Raw genomic sequence first — 20707 nt, 5'->3', positions numbered from 1 at the left:
ACCTACCTTGTTGGTGGGATCCTGGTAGATGACGCTGACGTTCTCGCTGTGAGGGAACCAGAGGAACCTCATGTACTGGGATCTCTTCAGGTGCTCATCAAGGTGATCAAGGACCTGCAACAGCCAGATAAGTGGAGGCTGGTTGGTAATCACCCCTAGCCATGGAGCAGGCATCCTGGGAACAGGACTTGAAGGCATCTTGAGAGGACTCTCATTTAGTGCCGCAGAAGGTCCAAGAATTCCATCTGGATAGTCTTGGCAAGCCTTGGGTTGGAGTGGGGCCGACAGAGTCCAGTCAAGTACCAAGAGGTTAACAGAGACCATCACAGGATGTTAGGGGTTGGAAGGGACCTCTGGAGATCTTCCAGTCCAACCCCCTGCCAGAGCAGGAGCACAGAATCCAGCACAGGTCACACAGGAACACATCCAGATGGGGCTTGAAAGTCTCCAGAGAAGGAGACCCCACAACCTCTCTGGGGAGCCTGTTCCAGTGCTCTGTGACCCTCCCAATGAAGAAGTTCCTCCTCATGTTGAGGTGGAACCTCCTGGGGGTCCATGGGGAAGAGAGTTGGGATTGTATGTGGCATAGAGCCAAGATAAAACAAGGAATGGAGCCGGGATACAACAGGGGGCAGAGCCCAGATGCAATGGAGCATGGAGCTGGGATACAACAGGGAATGGAGCTGGGAAGTGCTACATGGCCCTGTCCCACAGACATTCCTGCTTCAAACACAGAATTGCCAAATTATTCATAAAGACACAAAAAAGAGCTTTAGGAAAGGCAGATGCCTCAGAGGAGAGAGATGCCAGGAACTGAGGACAGTGAGGCGCAGGGAGTGTGAGCAGACAGCCCATGCAGGTGATGGGGTTCAAGGAGGTGACCACAGCCTCAGGACATATCAGCCTGCTCCCAGGGCCACTGGGGTCTTGCTCCAGGGAAAATCCCACTGCATGACACAGCAGCACCTGCAGAAATGAGCCAACCTTTCTGCCCTTGCCCCTTGTCCCTGCCTGTCTGTGCAGGAGTGGAAGGACCCTGAGCTCACCCCTTTCATGGTGCTACTTTGTCTGGGCCAGCAGCTCTCCAACCACCCTCTCCCACAGCTTTGCAGAAAGGCTTAAAACTGCAGAAGCTTTGCTTTGAGGAGTTTGCTTGAATCATAGAATCACAGAATTGTTTTGGATGGAAGAGACCCTTAAGACCATTGAGCCCAACTGTTAACCCAGCACTGCCAGGTCACCACCTAACCATGTCCCTCAGCACCACATCTGCACAGCTTTTCCATCCCTCCAGGGATGGGGACTCCACCACTGCTCTTGGCAGACTGCTGCACAGCTTGACAACCATGACCATAGAATCACAGAATCATAGATGTGGCTCTGGGCAACCTAATCTAGTGTGAGGTGTCCCTGTCCATGGCAGGGGGGTTGGAACTGGATGATCCTTGAGGTCCCTTCCAACCCTAACAATTCTATGAGTCTATGATTCTATGAATTCTACAAATCTAAGAGTCTATGATTGTATGAATCATAGAATCATAGCCTCATAGAACGGTCCAGGCCAGAGGGGACCTCCAAAGGTCATCCAGCCCAACCTCCCTGCAGTCAGCAGGGACATCCCCAACTAGATCAGGCTGCCCAGGGCCTCGTTGAGCCTCACCTTGAATATCTCCAGGGAAGGGACCTCAACCACCTCCCTGGGCAACCTGTTCCAGTGTTCCACCACCCCCATTGTGAAGAACTTCTTCCTGATATCCAATCTAAAACTGCCCTTCTCTAGTTTGAAGCCTTTGCCCCTTGTCCTGTCACTGCAGGCCCTTGTAAGCAGTCTCACTCCATCCTTCCTGCAGACCCTACTCTGCAAAGTTCACCTCTGCACCACGTCCCCTGGCACCACATCTGAACTTACTGATCATGCACTGACACTGATGGAGCAGGGCAGAAGCTACAGTCCCACAGAAAGAATCACAGAATTACCCAGGTTGGAAAAGACCTTCAAGGTCATCAAGCCCAACCTGTCACCCAACACCATCCAATCAACTAAACCATGGCACTGAGTGCCTCATCCACTCTCATTTTAAACACTCCCAGGGATGGTGACTCCACCACCTCCCTGGGCAGCACATCCCAATGGGCAATCTCTCTTTCTGTGAAGAATTTCTTCCTCACATCCAGCCTAAACCTCCCCTGGTGCAGCTTGAGACTCTGTCCTCTCGTGTTGGGTTTCACGTGTTCGGTTCAGGCACAGAAGTGTTGAGTGGCTAAAACGAATGGGGACAAGAAAGCTGCAGCCCTCCCAAGGTGATCCTGCCAACAGCTGCTTGTCTTCCAGCCACAGCAGCAACTGCCTGGTGAGGGTGACCTTTCCCATCTGTGCTTTTGATTCGGGGGAGATCAGCCTGAACAAAGCGAGCCCAGCGACTCTGCCGGATAATTACAGCACAGTGGGCAAGAGCTGAAGGCAGCGAGCAAGGCAGCTTCAGCAGTCCTTAGGGACCTTGGCTGCTGGCTGAGTGCTGGAGTTGGAGGTGCTGGAAATCTTGTGGCCAGTGCAGGCAGTGGAGAAATACCTGGAGCATGCAGAGATCTTTTTTTCCCTCTCAAGAGCCCAGAATCAACCAGGTTGGAAGAGACCTCCAAGATCATCCACTCCAACCCATCACCCAGCCCTAAGCAATCAACCAGACCATGGCACCAAGTGCCTCATCCAGGCTTCCCTTGAACATCTCCAGGGACAGTGACTCCACCACCTCCCTGGGCAGCCCATTCCAATGGGCAATCACTCTCTCTGTGAAGAACTTCCTCCTAACATCCAGCCTGTACCTCCCCTGGCACAACTTGAGACTGTGTCCTCTTGTTCTGCTGCTGGTTGCCTGGGAGAAGAGACCAACCCCCACCAGGGTTCAACCTCCCTTCAGGTAGTTGTAGACAGCAATGAGGTCTCCCCTGAGCCTCCTCTTCTCCAGGCTAAACACCCCCAGCTCCCTCAGCTGCTCCTCATAGGGCTTGTGTTCCAGGTCCCTCACCAGCTTCGTCACCCTTCTCTGGACACGTTCCAGTACCTCAACACCTCTCTGAATTGAGGAGCCCAGAACTGGACACAAGACTCAAGGTGTGGCCTGACCAGTGCTGAGTACAGGGGAATAACCTCCCTTGTCCTGCTGGCTACACTATTCCTGACACAGGCCAGGATGCCATTGGCTCTCCTGGCTGCCTGGGCACACTGCTGGCTCCTGTTCATCCCTTCGCTTTGGAACGGCTGGGTCAAAAGGAGCTGCCTGCTCTCTTGCTTGCAAACAGCCTTGTCAGCAAACTGAGCTGAGGGGCAGGCACCCAGCCTGCTGCAGTGAAGGTTTGATTGCTTCAAATTCATAGATTCATAGGTTCATAGAATAGTCTGAGTTGGAAGGGACGTTAAAGACCATCTAGTTCCAACCCCACTGGCACGGGCAGGGACACCTTCCACTAGACCAGGTTGCTCAAGGTCTTAGCCAGCCTAGCCCTGAACACCTCCAAACTCAACATTTCTGGCTAATGGGGACAAGGTCAGACCCAGCAATGGAGAGGGGATTTAGGCACTGGGTGGACTTGAGAAACTGGTCTTGAAGCTTGTGCCTGCCACATCCCCCTAAGGGTTAGGGGGGATGTTAGGGGTTGGGGTTAGACTTAGCATTATGAAGTGACAGACCCAAAAGAAGCAGTTGGTCATCCACCAGGTCACTAAGTCGTGAAAGCCTGCACATGGCCAAAGGTTTGGATGGGTTCAGAAGCCAACCAGAGACCTTCCTAGAAGACAAACTCATTGCCTTATTATTGCCAGAAGGCCATCTGTGTCCTGGGCTGCATCCAGAGCAGTGTGGCCAGCATGTCAAGGAAGGGGATTCTGCCCCTCTGCTCCAGTGAGACCCCACCTGCAGTGCTGGGTCCAACTCTGGAGTCCTCAACACAGGAGAGACCTGTTGGAGCTAGTCTAGAGAAGGCAAAAACTATGATTTGAGGACTGGAACTTCTGTGCTGTGAGGCTGGGCTGAGAGTTGAGGTTAATCAGCCTGGAGAAGGGAAGGCTCCAAGGAGCCTGTTGCAGCCTTTCAAAAATTAAAAGGGGCCAGTAAGAAAGCTGAGGACAGACTTCTTCATCAGGGCCTGATGTGACAGAAGGGGAGATGGTTTTGAAATGAAAGGGGAGATTAAGACTAGAGAGGAGATGTGTTTTACACTGTGTGGTGAGGCCCTCGCCCAGGTTGCCTAGAGAGGTGGAAGATGTCCCATTCCTGGAACCATTCCAGGTCAGGTTGGATGGGGCTCCAAGAAATCTGATCTAGCTGAAGGTGTCCCTGCTGACTGCAGGTGGGGTGGATTAGATGACCTTTAAAAGTCCCTTCCCACCCAAACCATTCTGTGATTCTATGATATATACAGACATACTCCAGCTCACAGAGCCCTAAAGGTAAGAAGTATCTGATCCATCCTGGGTCTGGAACACAAGCCCTATGAGGAGCAGCTGAGGGAGCTGGGGTTGCTTAACCTGGAGAAGAGGAGGCTCAGGGGTGACCTCATTGCTGTCTACAACTACCTGAAGGGAGGTTGTAGCCAGGTAGGGGTTGGTCTCTTCTCCCAGGCAACCAGCACCAGAACAAGAGGACACAGTCTCAAGCTGTGCCGGGGAAGGTATAGGCTGGATATTAGGAGGAAGTTCTTCACAGAGAGAGTGATTGCCCATTGGAATGGGCTGCCCAGGGAGGTGGTGGAGTCACTGTCCCTGGAGATGTTCAAGAGGAGACTGGATGAGGCACTTGGTGCCATGGTCTGGTTGATTGCTTAGGGCTGGGTGATGGGTTGGAGTGGATGAGCTTGGAGGTCTCTTCCAACCTGGTTCATTCTATGATTCTACGATCTTCACCAGCTTCTCATCAGGTTTGGGGCAAGAGGAGGCTGACTCCATCCTCACCACCACCCAGGGATAGTCTCTGGTGACCTCAGCTGTACACCAAACGCCTCTTGTCCCTGCTCACTGTCAGCAGCGAGAGCAGCTCGAGTTTATATCCCAGTGATAAAGGCAATCACGAGGCCAGAGAAGAAAGCAAGCAGAGCCTTATATAACCACAAATCCAAGCCTTGCCCCTCTGACATATATTATTTGCAATGTCTTAGATAACTCAGGCTTAAATATTTCAAGCAACCTGCTCCCTTGCCATTATTCTCTTCTGCCTCGCTGGGCAGCTCGACACGAAAGGCAGAGCTCTGGAAGCAGGAGAGGAGCAGCGATGAGAGAGGATTGATAATGGCATTAATATTTATAGAGAGCAAGCTTGGTTAAACCTCCTCACAGCCCCAAGGGACAGGGAGGGCTGCCCTGAGCTCTGCAGGGAGCAGAGCATGATGCTGGGTAGGGTAACGCTCAGGCTGGGCTCAGGGCTTGTGAGCTTCCCAGCTAAAAAAAAGAGTAGATTAGGAGGTGGAGGTGGGGTCTCTTCTCCCAAGGAATAAGCAATAAAACCAGAGGAAAAGGCCTCAGGTGGTGCTGGGGAGGTTTAGGTTGGGCGTGAGGAACAATTTCCTCATGAAAAGGGTTGTTGAGACCTGGAACAGACTGCCCCTGGAACAGACTGGTGGAGTCCCCACCCCTGGAGGGATTGAAAAGCTATGGAAATGAGGTGCTGAGGGACATGGTTTAGTGGTGACCTGGCAGTGCTGGCTTGATGATTGGACTCAAGGATCTTAAGAGTCTCTTCCAACCTATAAAATTCTATGGTTCTGTGCTGTATACAAACCAACAACACAAACCAACACTCAGCCTGGCAGCTTGCCTGAGCAATGGTGCTCTAGGGTGCACTGAAGGTCTGAGGAGTCTGGCAGGGTTTATGAGGTGGTCAGGGAGGTTCTTCTCCCTCTCTATCCTGCCCCAGGGAGGCCACACCTGGAGTACTGTGTCCAGGTCTGGGCTCCTCAGTTCAAGAGAGATGGGGAACTACTGGAGACAGTCCAGAGGACACTACAAAAATGTTGAGGGGACTGGAGCATCTCTCTGAGAAGGAAAGGCTGAGAGACCTGGGGTTGTTTAAGCTGGAGAAGAGCAGCCTGAGAGGGGATCTTCTCAATGCAGATCAATAGCTAAAGGGCAGGGAGCAAGAGGATAGAGCCAGACCCTTTTCAGTGGTGCCCAGTGACAGGACAAGTGGTAACAGAGGCACAAACTGGAACCCAAGAGGTTCCACCTGAACAGCAACAAAAACTTATTGCCTGGAGCCCTGGACCAGGCTGCCCAGAGAAGTTGTGTAATCTCCCTGGAGAGATTCCAAACCTGCCTGGATGTGATCCTGGGCAGCCTGCTGTGGGTGACCCTGCTTCAGCAGGGTAGTTGGGCTAGACGATCCCCAGAGGTCTCTTCCAGCCCCAAACATGCTGGGATTCTGTAAGCACAAACTCTTCACCTCTGCAACTAGAAACACAGTTAATGAACTCACTGCAGGCTGGAGAAATTATCTTGGCAGGTTTCCCTTATCCCTCTATCTTCCCTTCCCACCTCCCAGGGAAAAAAAAAAGACTCTGAAGTGCTCCAACTCTCAACTGCTCCACTGCAGCTGCTCTTAGGGGCTGACAGCAGGTGGGCAGACACATTAATGGACTTGGGAAACGTTCATGGACCTCCCTGTCCACTTTCTGACTCAGCCCAGCTTCCCATGGCCCAGCACGAGGAGCTCCAGGTGGCTTTGGATCAGGGCTTAGGAAGGAGATACTGCACAAGCACATTAAATCCACTGTCATGGTTGTGTTCAAGCCACTCCAAAGGGGACACTGAATAATTCAGTCCAGAAAAAAATTAAGGACAGCATTTCTTGGAGCTTTCCTGGTGCCACAGCTCTGATCAATCCTGCCATGAATTCTCCTGCTTGTGCCCAAGGACTGTTTATTTTTCATGAGCCAGATTCAACAAAGGCTTGTGGTGTCATTATAGCCAGGGCTGGAACTGGACCTGTGAGACCCAAATGAAGCAGTGGATGAGGATGCTGCTGAGGATGTATCACCAGGGTTGTCAGACCTCACAGGAGGGCAAAGATGATATCCCTGAGGTTCTTTTCCATCACCACTGATTTCTTCCTGCTGGTGGACTTCATTCCTCATGTTCCCCATCCATAAAGTCCTTCCAGTGAGTCCACAGAGCATTTAGAAAGCCCCCAGGTGGCTTGCAGGTGGCCTCTTCTCCATAGGCTTCAGCTTGTGCAATGCTGCAGCCTCCAGTGATGATCTGGTGCCAAAGACATGGGGCAAGCTGGCTGATTGCTCAGCTCAAGGCAGCAGGTCACATCCTGGCACAGTGGATGAGCTGAACATCAAATGGAACAGCTCACTCCATCCAGCCTCCTGGGCACCATGAGGGTGGGTGGGCTCCAAGGAAATGCATTCAGCAGTTGAAAGGAATTTATATAATGGCAGAGGCATGGAAAGTCAGTTTTGATGTCTTCCCAGGAGAAAGAATTCCTTCAAATCACCCTGTAGAAATGCCCACTGAGCCTTCTAAAGGCTTTCTGAGGGAATCAGATCCTACCCACCACTGGCCACAGAGCCACGTGGGGATCCAAGCTCATAAAGCCCAGGAGATGCACTGCCCCCCAAAAGGGCATTTCATGCCTCTCTTGAGGGGAATCAGCCAGGTTCCTGCTGAGGATGCAAAGCCCAGCTGGAGGCAACCACTCTCCAGCACTAAGCACCTCTGTACCAGCATCCCAGGACACTGTCCCCAGTGCCTCAGCCACACACTGAGCAAAGAGCTAAACTCATGCTCTCCATGACCAGTCAAGGGCCCTTACATGCAAGATGTCCTCCTTCTGGGAGGACTGAGAGGGAACACCAGAGATATGGTGGACAGCAGAGGAACTTACTGAGGGGGAGACAGCATGCGAAACCTTCAGAGCCACGCAAGATCCTGACCCATGAGGGAGCAGGTCAGAAAGCCTCCTTGGACAGCCACCTGCCTTGAGGCTGTCCCAGACAGCACTGCACACCTCAGGCTGGGTGACTGCCACTTTGGCAAGATGGAGACAGAGAATGCCAGGAGCAATGTGACAATTGGCTTCAGGAGAGTTTTCCACCACATGACACAAATACAGCCCTGGGCTTGGATCTTGAGAAGAGATTTGTTCACTCTGGACCTTGCAATGTGTCAGCCATCACACTCCTCCTCATCCCCACACCACAGTTTTTGTCCCAAGTTCAGCTCACAACCAGCCTGCAAACTGGGAGATCACAGAATGGTTGAAAGGGACCTCTGGAGATCATCATCTAGTCCAACCCCCTGCTGAGGGCCCCATCCCCAAAACTACCCTGACCTCATCCAGCAGGAGAGACCAGAGCTCAGGATGCTAATGGACAATTTTAGGTGGCCCAGCAGCTGCTGGACTAAAGCACTGCTCTCCAGCAGCTGATCAGCAGGAGACAACGAGATGGGAGATGGCACTTCCTCAGAGAGCTCCCAGCTCATGGAGCAGCTGTACCCTGCAGGATGCTGCTCCTCTCCTCCAGGACCCATCCCTGCACTGCTTGCCTCCGGGGATGGTGGCTCAGTGCAAACACAATCTTCTCCCTGTTCTTCTGAAGTCCAGGCAGCACAGCAGGCTCCTCAGAGCAGCTCAGGATTTCCACTAAGGGCAATTTTCTCCAGCTGGGACATTAAATCTGCATAAGGCTTAGTCAAGTGTACCTGGAGCCATCAGCTCTCTGCTGACCTGCCAGCTCCTGGGAACAGCAGGTTAAAATGAGCAGAGCCATGGTGACATCTCCCATGGACAGCAGCAAGTGCCCAGGGCAGGAGCACCAATGCCTGCAGGCTCCTTCAGCATTTCTGACTTGATCATCATAGAATCATAGAATTATTTAGGTTGGAAAAGACCTTTAAGATCATTGGCTCCAACCATTAATCCAGCACTGCCAGGTCACCACTGAATTATGTCCCTCAGCACCACATCTCCACAGCTTTTCAATCCCTCCAGGGATGGGGACCCTACCACTGCCCTGGGCAGCCTGTTCCAGGCCTTGACAACCTTTTTGGGGAAGAAATTGTTCCTCATGTCCAACCTGAACCTTCCTTGGTGCAACTTCAGGCTTTTTCCTCTTGTTCTATTGCTTATTCTTTGGAAGAAAAGATCAACCCCCACCTCATTCCAGCCTCCTTTCAGGGAGAGAGAGAAGGTCTCCCCTGAGCCTCCTTTTCTCCAGCCTAAACAACCTCAGTTCCCTCAGCTGCTCCTCACAAGACTTGTGCTCTAGAGCCTTCATCAGCTTCATTGCCCTTCTTTGGACACCTCAGAGTCCTTCTTGGAGTGAGGGGCCCAAAACTGAACAGCATTTGAAGCGTGGCCTCACCAGTGCCAAGCACAATGGGGCCAAACACTGCCCTGGTCTTGCTGGGAACGGACACATCTCCCAAGGATGGAGCCTTGTGGTTCTCAGAAACCACCAGAAAGAAAAACAAAGGAAACAGCTTTCATCTCTCTGTCTTTCCCCATCACTCTCCCTCCCTGCTCAGCTCCCTCAGGCTGGATGCAGAGGGGTGGCTGCAGAGGGTCCTGGTGCTCCACACCCCTCCCCAGCTTTGTTGCTCTTCTCTGGACACATTTAAGCAACTCAACATCTTTCTTGAATTGAGGGACTCAGAACACCATGAAGACACATTCCCCCAGCAGACCGAGAGCCCTCCAAGTGCTGAAAAATGCCTTCTACTGAGGAACAGCAGGTTGTGAGGGTCACTGGATGGGAGGGATGCAGCAGGGCAGATGATGCCCCATGCCAAGTATGGCATGCAGTTGCCCACACAATCTCTGCCCTTCAGCTGGGGCTGGCTGGGTGTAGCTCAGTTGCCCTCTCCTAGCTGTGGGTTCTGTTTGCACTTTTCTTGATCTGGTTGATCAAGTTGAGGATGCCCCTGCTTGCTGCACAGGGAATTGCACTGGGTGGCCTCTGGAGGTCCCTTCCAACCCAGACCATTCTATGAATGCAACCTAGACACACCTCTAAGACTTTCTACCATGACCATTTCCCAGTCTCCCTCCAACCACGTCCACACCTCACCACGAGCTTTGCTTGTCCCCAGGGAGGCTTCAAACACATCCCCCATGTCATACCTGAGTAAGGGTGGAGGGGAAGGCCACCTCATGCAGGTAGAACTGAGGCACACACTGGAAGGTGACTGTAAGCACGATGCCCAGGCAGCCAAGGTGCAGACGAGCAGCCTGGAAGATGTCCACGTTGATGGACTCAGAGCACTCCAGGATGTCCCCTGAGGCTGTCAGCAGTGTGAGTCCTACAACCTACCAAGGGAGCAAAGCTTCAGTGAGCATTCAACGTGTCCCATCTCCATCCCAAAACTCATGGCTGGGAGCTAGATTAAGCAAACTCCTGTGCCACAGTGTGGTGGGTTGAAAATTAACCCCCCAAAAGAAAATTGCCAGACTAGCTCAGATGGAAGCAAATTAAGTTATATCTACAGGCAAAACTACAGATGGAAGCAAATTAAGTTCTATTTACAGGCAAAGCTACAAATGGAAGCAAATTAAGTTCTATTTACAAGCAAAACTACAACCTACCAATATGGAATGCAATGACCATGTACAAAACATGCACTGCCTACAGACATGTACAACACAAGAACCCCCCTGGACAAACCAGGGGAGTACCAACAGCTTCCTCCTCTTCCCCCCTGCACACAGGACAAGAGAAAAAAAGGAGAAAAGCAGAGAGAGAGCTTATTAGTACTTAGCCACAACAAAGAACACAGTCAGGGTCAGCAAGCCAGCAGAATCACAGAGTCAGCCAGGTTGGAAGAGACCTCCAGGATCATCAAGTCCAACTGATCACCCAACCCTAACTAACCAACTAGAGTGAGGGAAGCCTGAAAAGAGAGAAAGTTAGTTTTGTAAAGTATGTTAGTTACCTGGCCAGTGGGATTATTGAGACCATAGCATTATTTTCCCTTTTACATCCAAAGGTAATTTATTTACATGCTACTACTTTCTGTTCAAGAGCTGTGGAAAGTTTTCCCAGGCACAGCCTAAAGCTACCAGACACAGTCATCATCTCAGGGTGCTTTCTGCTGAGCCTGGCTCAACCAGGCCCCCTCCCTCCCACCCTAGATGGTGCTAGGAAAAGCCATCAAATAAAGAAATAAAACTACCTCAGGTTACTTCTCCATAACCATTGGTGGAGTCAACACAGAGGATTTGAGTTGAGCAGAGGATTTCCATCAGTGCCTAGTTAAACCCAGACCTGGGACCTGCAGAGGTTTGGTTGTGGGGTGCTCCAGCACAAGAACTTAAGTACAGACCTTACTCATTGCATTTTACAACCATGAAGCACAGAGGTAGAGGAGTTTTGAGCTGGATTCTGGTTTGGCTGGCAGCTGAGGAGGTCTCACTGTGCATGGAGGACTTGAGGGTCCTCTAAAGCAGCTCTGTCTTGGGGGAACCCCAAGACATGTCACCAGACCCGTACTGGGTGATGGAACATCTTCCCTGAAGCCCTCAAGACGCTGAGGTCCATGAGCTGACACGCTCCAGACTTGTGTCTCACCTGGGTGGGGAGGATGCCATGCTTGATCCCAGTGTTGTGTGTCCCTGTCCCAATCACACCAGCAGCTGTCACCTCAGAAACGGCTCCTAAGCTGGGGACAGATGAAGGGATGGGTAAGAGCCTCAGCCTGTGAGGACATCCCACTTGGGCAGGTGTTACAGCATGTGGAGGCCCTGCAGAGACCCCCAGGAAATGCTCCCCTACCCCAACAAGAAAGGTCTTCCACCCTGCAGGGTAGCCTGCAGCAATGGGTGGGTAACTTTGGACCCCCAGACCACCACTTCCACCTCCTCTTCTGGGGAGACATCCCAAAAGCAATGACATGGGAAGGGCCAGCTCAGTGGGTACAGAGAGAGTAGAATAGGTGTAGGGATTGATCTCTTGAGGTCCCTTCCAACCTCTGATGTACTGTGATAGAGGTTCCCTTTGTCCTGCCTCCCACTCTAAGGCAGGATCAGCTCCTCCATCACGGACCTGTGAAGACCAGACCCTGAAGTAAACATCTCTGTTCTGCAGTAAAAGCCCTTCAAACATCTTGATTTTGCCATCTCCCAGAACCTGATGTGGGGCAAGGACAGGAGGAGGCAGAGGGATGGCCCCATGCACGTGTCCCACTCACTTGGCCAGGGCCAGCCCCTGCTTGCTCAGCTCCACGTTCAGATCCGAGAGGAAAATCCCTCCCTCCACGGTCACTTGCTGCTTCTCCTTGTCCACCTGCACAGGATGGGATGGGAGGAGAGAGGGGAAGGTCACACAGCTGGGAGGAGAAACACCCCATTGAGAACAACTCTGCTCTTACCAAAGCAATGTCCACACACCAGGAAGGACTTGCTCCATCCTGAGATGCCACCTCTCAGACCTTCACCCAACCCAAACCTCCTCCAACCCAGTGGTGCCACTGGTTCCTGCTCCTGGTCCATTCCCTGTTGCCCTCTGCTCTCTCTGGTCTCAGAGGTGTGTAACCTCTCACAGAACATCTCCTAGGTGTTGAGCAAGGCAAGGAAGAAGACCCTTCAAAGCTCTGCCCTCAGCAAAGCTCTTCACTCTGGCCTGCTGCCTGGCTTGGGCAGCTTCAGCCAGCCAGGAGCTATTCATCCTGCTTCTGACAGAGCTGTCAGGGAGGGAGCAGTACCTTAATTAATGATTGTTGCTAATTACCAATAATGACCCAGCTCTCAGAACACACTGCCGGCATCAGGATTTCCTCACCTTCAGCTGCACACACACACACACAAACATGTACAAGGGAATATATGTGATGACACCAAGTTGGGTGGGAAGGTTGATCTGCTGCAGGGTCTGGAGGCTCCATAGAGGGACCTGGTCAGGCTGGATCAATGGGCTAAGGCCAATGGGATGAGATTCAATAAGATCAGTGTCAGGTTCTGCACTTGGGTCAAAACAACCCCCTGCAATCCTCCAGTCTTCAGGAAGAGTGGCTGGAAATTGCCCAGCAGAAAAGGACCTGGGGGTGTTGGTCAACAGGTGGCTAAAGATGAGCCAACATGTGCTCAGGTGGCCAAGAAGGCCACCAGCATCCTGGCTTGGGTCACTAATAGTGTGGCCAGCAGGACTAGGGCTGGGATTGTCCTCCTGTACTGGGCACGGGGGAGGTCTTGCCCTGAATCCTGGGTTCACTTTGGGACTGCTCACTCCAAGGACTTTGAGGTGCTGGAACATGTGAAATGAAGGGCAAGGAAGCTGGTGAAGGGTCCAGAGCACAGGTCTTGTGAGGAGCAGCTGAGGGAACTGGGGCTGTTCTACAGTTCAGGACCTGCTCCACAGGCAGCAAGGAAGAACTATTTCCTTCCCAGTGTCATCCAACAGAGCAACCTCCCACAGGGATGCTGCCCACCAGCCATGGACCATGAACACCCAGCTGGGTCTTTGCCAGGCTGTGCTGCACCTGAGGCACTTCTGTCAAGGTGACCCTTCCAAGTTCTCCTCCCCATCCAGCGGACCATGGTGTGATGAGGACAACATTCCATGGCTAAGTGCTCCCTGAACACACATTGAGAAGATATCACTTCCAACACACAAAGGAAGGGTTTCCACTGGGGAAGTGTGCATGGTCTGGTTTGGGAAAGCTCCTGTCGGTGAGGAGAAGAAAGCCTCTCCATTCTTCCACCTCCCTCTCTGGGTATAGCTAATGCCTGCCAGAGCCATAGGTGGCTGCATGAACAGAGCTGTCACCACATTTCCAGGGCACAACACCACCTCCCAGAAGCCAGTCTCACCTTGAGGATCTGGTTCATCTTCCCCATCTGAATCATGAAGTCCTCAGTGCAGGCGATGTCCGAAGGAGAGTGACCTCCCCCCACCACCTTGACCCTCTTGTTCTGCTGCCTGGCCATATCCAGGATCTGCAGAGACAACAGGTGGTCCTGAGCACCCAACATCTCCCCTCAAAGTCATGGGCTAAAGGTGATTCCAGAGGCACTCTGAGACATCCCAAGATAAAATCTCACCCATGGCTGGCATCCATTTACTTGGATAATCCAGCTTCTGGGGGTTAAAACCATCCCTGGAGCCCAAACACCTCCTAAGACAGTCCTTGGGATCATCCTTGGGGGTTGGACTCGATGACCTTTAAAGAGTGCTTCCAACCCAAACCATTGTCTGATTATATGGTCCTAGAAGAGGTGATGCCCACCTGAGACATCCTAGGCATCTCTGGGGTAACAAAAGTGACTCCCATCCCTCAATATGGCAGCTGGGGCAAGCAGGGGACCCCAGAAGGATGCCAGATGCTGATACCCAGGGAACAGCTGGGCCAGCTGGGCCCAGGCAAGTTTGTTTTCTCCCTCTCTTAGGTGTTTGACACATCTGCTGGAGAATGTGCAGTTCAGTAGGGTGAGCCAGCTCCTGGGCTAAGAGAAGGACTCATGCTGTCACCATCTGTGACCTCTCTGACTGAACATGCAGGAGCACCACAGCCCTTCCTGCCCTTTCCTCCCCTTCATTTCTACTGGATTGTCTCCTGGAAGACCCTTCCTTACCTCCCGGATCTCCTCCACTGAAGTGGGCTGGAAGTACAACTCTGGAGAGCAGCCATAAGTCTTGGCCCAGTTCTGGAACTTGAATCCTCCTTGACCATGAACCTGGAGCAAAACCAAGAACTGTAGCAGAAGAAAGCAAGTGTCTCCCCACCTTTCACACACAGCCAAGACCACTGTACCAGAGCCAGATTTCCAAAGGATCTGGAAAAGTACTATGGACACAGAGGTTCATCTCAACCCCTTGAGTCTGTAGAGCAGAGATGTCTCCATGTGAGCAAGTCAGCCCAGGAGCAGTCAGTGGGGAGAAGTGAGAGAAGCCCCAGCTACCTGAGACACCTCCATTGACCTCAGCCCATCCCTGCCTCTTACAGCCTGAGGTGTGCTGGGGTCCTCTTGGGGTCAAGAGGCAGGGGACAGGCTCTGCTCAGTTGCACCCTGGGATAGGACAAGGGGCAATGGATATAAACTACAGCACAGGAGGTTCCACCTCAACATGAGGAGGAACTTCTTCACTGTGAGGGTCACAGAGCTCTGGAACAGGCTCCCCAGAGAGGTTGTGGAGTCTCCTTCTCCGGAGACCTTCAAGACCCATCTGGATGTGTTCCTGTGTGACCTGTGCTGGATTCTATGGTCCTGCTCTGGCAGGGGGTTGGACTTGATGATCTCCAGAGGTCCCTTCCAACCCCTAACATCCTGTGATCCTGTGGTTTGTGAGGCTTCTTCTGCTCTGGTCTCCTCCCAGACCTTGTCCCAGCATCCACCCCTACCTACCTCACAGCCCCTGTGCATGGTGTCATCACGAGGGGCTGACTGGGCAAGGAAGGACCTGGCACAGGGCTGGGGAGCAAGCCCAGAGTAGATGGTGAATACCCCTGTCCAGGCAGGCCTGGATCCAACATGCTGCCCCATCAACACAACACCTTGGCTGCAGGGGATTCCCTCACCACCTCCAGTGGTCTTTCTTACTCCTGTTCTGTCCAGTCTCCTCCCCAGGAGCAAACCCTCCACCTTCCACCTCCCCATCCAGGCTCCCTCTTCTGCCTTCAGCTCATTTTCCTTTTCCCCATCTCTAGGGTGGGTTCAGCTCCTATTCCTGCTCTTTAGCAGACTCCCCAAACCGACCAAAGTTCTCCAGGGGTGCAGAAGGGGCTCTCCCCAGCTGTGTCTGCAGCATCCTCCACCTCAACCCCCTCCGGCTGCTTTCAAGGGCTGGGCAGGGCAGAAACAGTGGCTAGTAGGTGATGATCCATCAGCCTGCCCGGGAGGTGACACTGCCTGCAGCGAGGGCCATCAAGAACTATTGCAGATCGCTCAGACAGCAGCAAGGAACTCCCAAGGCGAGGGGGAGGTGGGGCTGGGCTGTCCCACATCATCCCCCATGGAGGTTTAAACCCAGAGATGGGCTTTGAGCCGAGCAACAGAGGGAGAAAGACAGAGAAAAGGTTAAAAAAATAAAAATCAAAACAACAAAACGGAGGAAACTGAAGATCCAGGGCTCTGGGCAACCTGATCTGGTTGAGGATGTCCCTGCTTACTGCAGAGGGGGTTGGACTAGATGACCTTTGGAGATCCCTTCCAAGGCAGACCATTCTGTGATTCTAGACAAAACCCTCTCCTGCTCAGCAGGCAGAGTCTACCCTGAGTTATCCAGGGAATAATTGGATTCCCTCCCTCTTTTTCCAAGCACCTTTCCTATTTCTCATCCTGGTTATTAAATCCACATCCGGTGGTACAAAACCCTCATCGTCCCATCAGCCCTGCCCACACCATGTGGCTCCGCGCTGCTTGGACCACTCTTCCCACCCCAAACCCGGAGAAATTCCCCTTGGCTTTTCCTTACCATCCCGTCGGACTCTCCGTGAGATGCTGCTGGAGTGAGGACTGTGGCTGCTCTGGCCCCGGGGATGAGGGGGGATCCTGGCTGCTCCAAAGCTGTTCCTGACCTCTGGGTCATCAAGATAATGAATAACAGCCCTGCCCTTGGGATATGCCCCATTCCCCGGGGGAGGAGAGGGGCTGAGCGCTTTGCTCCGGGCCGGGAAAGTAAGAGCCAGCCCCAGATTTGAACCTGGAGCCCTGTGTCTCACAGGGATACTGCAGACTCGGATGGTCTGGGGGCAAATTGGAACACAGGAAATTCCCCAGAACCACGAGGAAAAACTGTCTTGTGAGAGTGCCAGAGCACTGGAACAGGCTAACCAGAGAGGTTGTGGAGTCTCTTTCCCTGCAGAGATTCCAAATCCTGTGCAGCCTGCCCTGGGTGACTCTGTTCAAGCAGGGGGTTTGGACGAGGTGGTCTCCAGAGGTCCCTTCCAACCCCCACCATGCCTCGTTTCTGTGAGGAAGAAGATGCTTCCAAGGGTTTTTGAGGAGAATCCACTTCATTTGGTGGCACTCACCCTGGAGCAGATCCCCTGGACCCGCAGCTTTGGCACTGGCAAGCTGGGCAAAGGAAGTGAGCAGGGAAAAGACCCAGATCCAGGTCTGGGGTCACCTTAATGGGGGACTTCGGGCAGCAGCTGATGCAACGACCTCACTCCATTGCAACACTCCATGCAAAATGGCCTTCGAGGGCTTTTGCTTCCTCTGAAGGGGACACTTCACACCTTGCATCTCAGACTCACTTTGCTGCCCCACCAGGAGCAGAAGGCTGGACAGGATCTGGCCATCTGATGGCTCTCATCTGGACGGACAAAGAGCAGCGATTTGCAGGGGCTCTGCAGCGCTCCGTGGCTGCTCTTTGGTGATAAGCAAACCCTCCTCATTAAGGGAGGGATGATAAGGAGATTGCTGAGCCAGCCAACTCGGCCAAGGTGACCTTCCAGAAGCACTCTGTGAGGGGGGAAACCTCTGCTGTGGGCAGCTGCCTTCACATAGCTGCGAGATGCTCTTGGAGACCCAACTCCCGCAGCACAGTCATGAACCCGGGGGCAGGGGAATAGCTTCTTAAGTACAAAGCAGGAGCTGTGCAGAGTGCCAAAGACCTCACAGCAGCTGTTTCCACAGGTCTTCACTTCTACCTTCAAAGCTCTTTGACCTCCTCGACCAGCCCAAATCCCTGCTGATGTTTTCCTGGCTGCAATGCAGAAAATTAATGAATAATCCTCCACCACACCTTCAAGCCTAGTTTGGCTGGGGTGAGACACCTCCACAGCTGCCCAGCCACCAGCACTGTGCCCAAGTGCTGTGCAAAGGTCACCAAAACCCTCCCAAAAATCCCCTCAAGGGATTATTCATTAACTGAGAGGGGTGAGAGGGATACAGTGGGTGCTGTGGTCTGGCTGGTATTATTCCGAGCAGCCAGAACAGGGATGGCAACTGGGATAGGATCCTCACTGCTCCCTCAGTGGGAACCTCTGTAGCTGATGGCACCAAGATGGAATTTCCTACCCCTGCAGCTGCTCTCTTCACTGTCACCTCTGCACCACAAACAGCCAATGCCCTCAGATTGCAGTGAGCTGCCAAATTAGAATCATGGAATTGCTTGCAGACCTTTAAGATCACCAAGCCCAGCCATTACCCCAGCACTGCCAGGGCACCACTAAACCATGTCCCTCAGCACCACATCTACACAGCTTTTCAATCCCTTCAGGGATGGGAACTCCAACACTGCCCTGGGCAGCCTGTTCCAGGGCTTGTCAGCACTTCCCATGAAGAAATTGTTGTCCAGTCCAACCTAAACCTCCCCTTCCTCTCAGTCTATCACTTGTTTCTTGGGAGAAGAGATCAACACCCACCTCACTCCACCCTCTTCTCAGGGATATTTAGAGAGTGAGAAGGTCTCCCTTGAGCCTTCTTTTCTCCAGGTTAAACAGCCACATCTCTCTCCACTGCTCCTCACAAGACCTGTGCTCTAGACCCTTCATCAGCTATGCTGCCTTTCTCTGGACACTCTCCAGCACCTCAATGTCCTTCTCCTGGTGAGGGGCCCAAAATTCAACCCAGGATTCAGGATGCAACCTCACCAGTGCCCAGCACAGGGGAGCAGGGCCCCTTCAGATATGGGAAGGTGACAATAAGGGTTCCTCAGAGCCTTCTCTTCTCCAAACTAAAAGCCCCAACTCTCTCAGCCTGTCCTCAGAGGTGTTCCAGCCCTCCCATCATCCTTGTGGCCCTTCTCTGGACACATTCCAGCATGTCCATATCTTTCTTGTAATAGGGGCTCCAGAACTGGACACAGTACTCCAGGTGCCTGCACTTGGGGGGCTGCCAGACCTTGTACCCTCTTACAGCTATGATGAAACTGAGTTAGGAGCTTTTTGAGTCTTGAGAGCCATGTGAGCAGGGTCGCAGGCCAGAAATCAGGTTGAAGGGGTTTTGGGCCCTTTTTCTTCTCCATTTAAGAATAAAACAGTTTCAGCTTCATTATGAGCAGCTTTTATTCTTTACTTCTCTATCTCCAAGGGCTGCTTCTTCCTCTTTTATTTATCTGAGTTAATTGCTTCCTTCCTTAAATGGGGCAATGAACAATGTCTGGAGGAGGAGAGGACACTGACTAAAGTTGAAACCTGCCTAGGAACAGGGAGAGGTTATCCTTTAATCCTCCCTACCAGGCACAACCAGAGTCCCACCACATCCTCCCTGCAGCTCAGCATCCCTGTTGCCAGCACCCCTGGGTGCCTCACAGCTTTGGAGGGAGAAGCTGAGAAAAATCATTGCAATTCTAGGGTTTTATATGGTCCAGGGGACAAGTAGAGGTGGTCACCTTGTGCCACCCTTCTGTCTGGCTCCCCAGGGTGGAGCTGATGCTGCAGTTTGAGGTGTGTTGGCCACAGAGTGACCTTCACCAGTTACCAGAGTGTTTTCCCTCTCAGTGAGGCTGAAACTTTAACCCTGGAGCACAGTGGGAGGACAGGGATGGGCTGGGTTGAAATTTAACCTGGTGCTGTGAAGTTTGGTGGGTGCAATTCTGCAACCCTGTACCCAAACAATGTGGGGCAAAGGGAGCACTCCCTGCTGGTGCCAGAGCTGGAGACTGGTGTGCACCCCATGTGTATGTGTGTGTGAGCACTGCAGAACTGCCACCTTGGACTTGCAACAGGCAGACTTTGGCCTGTTTCAGAAACTGGTTGACATAGTCCCTTTGGAGGCAGTCCTGAAGGGCTAAGGAGACCAGGAAGGCTCAAGAGGAAAGGGTCTAAGGCCATCCCCAGGGGCTGAAAGACAACAGCAGAGAAGGCAGCTGAGAGAAAAGGGGAACAAATGACAGGGCAAGAGGAAATCACCTCAGGTTGAACCAGGGGAGGTTTAGATTGGATGTTGTAAGGCTCTCAAGCACTGGAACAGGCTCCCCAGGGAGGTGATTGAATCACCACCCTGGAGGTGTTAGGGGTGCTAGGGGACATGGATCAGCAGCAGACTTGGTAGAGTTAGAGAATGATTCTGAAGGCATTTTCCAACCAAAAGGAATATGAATATATGATTCTAAACCTCCCCTAGGGTAACTTGAAGCCATTTCCCTCTTAGCCTATCACTTGCTCCTTGGGAGAAGAGACCAACACCCACCTTGCTCCAACCTCCTTTCAGGGAGTTGTAGAGCGTGAGAAGGTCTCCCCTCAGCCTCTTTTTCTCCAATCAATCCCAGTTCCCTCAGCTGCTGCTCACAGGACTTGTGCTCCAGACCACTCTTCACCAGCTTCCTTGCCCTTCTCTGGACACACTCCAACACCTGTCCTTCTTGTAGTGAGGGGCCCAAAACTGAACCTAGCATTCAATGTGTGGCCTCACCAGTGCCCAGTACATCTTGCTTAAGCACTAAAAAAACCCAGCTGAGGATAAATAACAGGACTTGAAGTTTTACTTCCAGCTCAGCAAGGGGCTGAGCCTCGTAGGGATGGTGGTGATGGAAGGTTACTGCTTGTCCTCAGAGATCAGAGCATTGCATCCTGGGGCATGTGTCAACCCTCTCACCTTCATGCTTACGGACCTTTGGGAGGTTTTGCAGCCAACAGCCATCAGCAAGAGCAAAGCAAGGAAGGGAGGGGGGGTGTCCATCATGCCAGCAGTTCAAGAATCAGAGACTGAGGGGGTCCTGCCCCTGCTTTAGCTGTTCTAAGCAGTTCTCCCATCTCATAAACCCAGTCCTGGATGGGTCCTGGCCCCATTGCATGCTGCCACTGTCACCCAGCCACTCAGAGCAGCTCAGT

At 52.6% G+C, this 20707-nt stretch overlaps 1 protein-coding gene across 1 annotated transcript; it reads right to left on the bottom strand.

Moving 5' to 3' along the window:
• Positions 1-6: 6 nt before the first annotated feature.
• LOC128980518 (L-gulonolactone oxidase-like) lies at positions 7-20477 on the bottom strand (the record flags this gene model as incomplete). Its single annotated transcript, XM_054398991.1, has 7 exons — positions 20472-20477; positions 14562-14663; positions 13800-13925; positions 12182-12276; positions 11563-11653; positions 10119-10304; positions 7-114 (listed from the first exon to the last, which is right to left on the bottom strand). Coding segments are annotated over exons 1-7 (714 nt in total), but the record flags the coding sequence as incomplete, so codon positions are not given.
• Positions 20478-20707: the final 230 nt, after the last annotated feature.

The sequence above is a fragment of the Indicator indicator genome, unplaced genomic scaffold (assembly GCF_027791375.1).
Source record: "Indicator indicator isolate 239-I01 unplaced genomic scaffold, UM_Iind_1.1 iindUn_scaffold_233, whole genome shotgun sequence".
Taxonomy (NCBI): Eukaryota; Metazoa; Chordata; class Aves; order Piciformes; family Indicatoridae; genus Indicator; species Indicator indicator.
The sequence above is the reverse complement of the archived record's forward strand: the minus strand, read 5'-3'. Positions and strand labels throughout refer to the sequence as shown.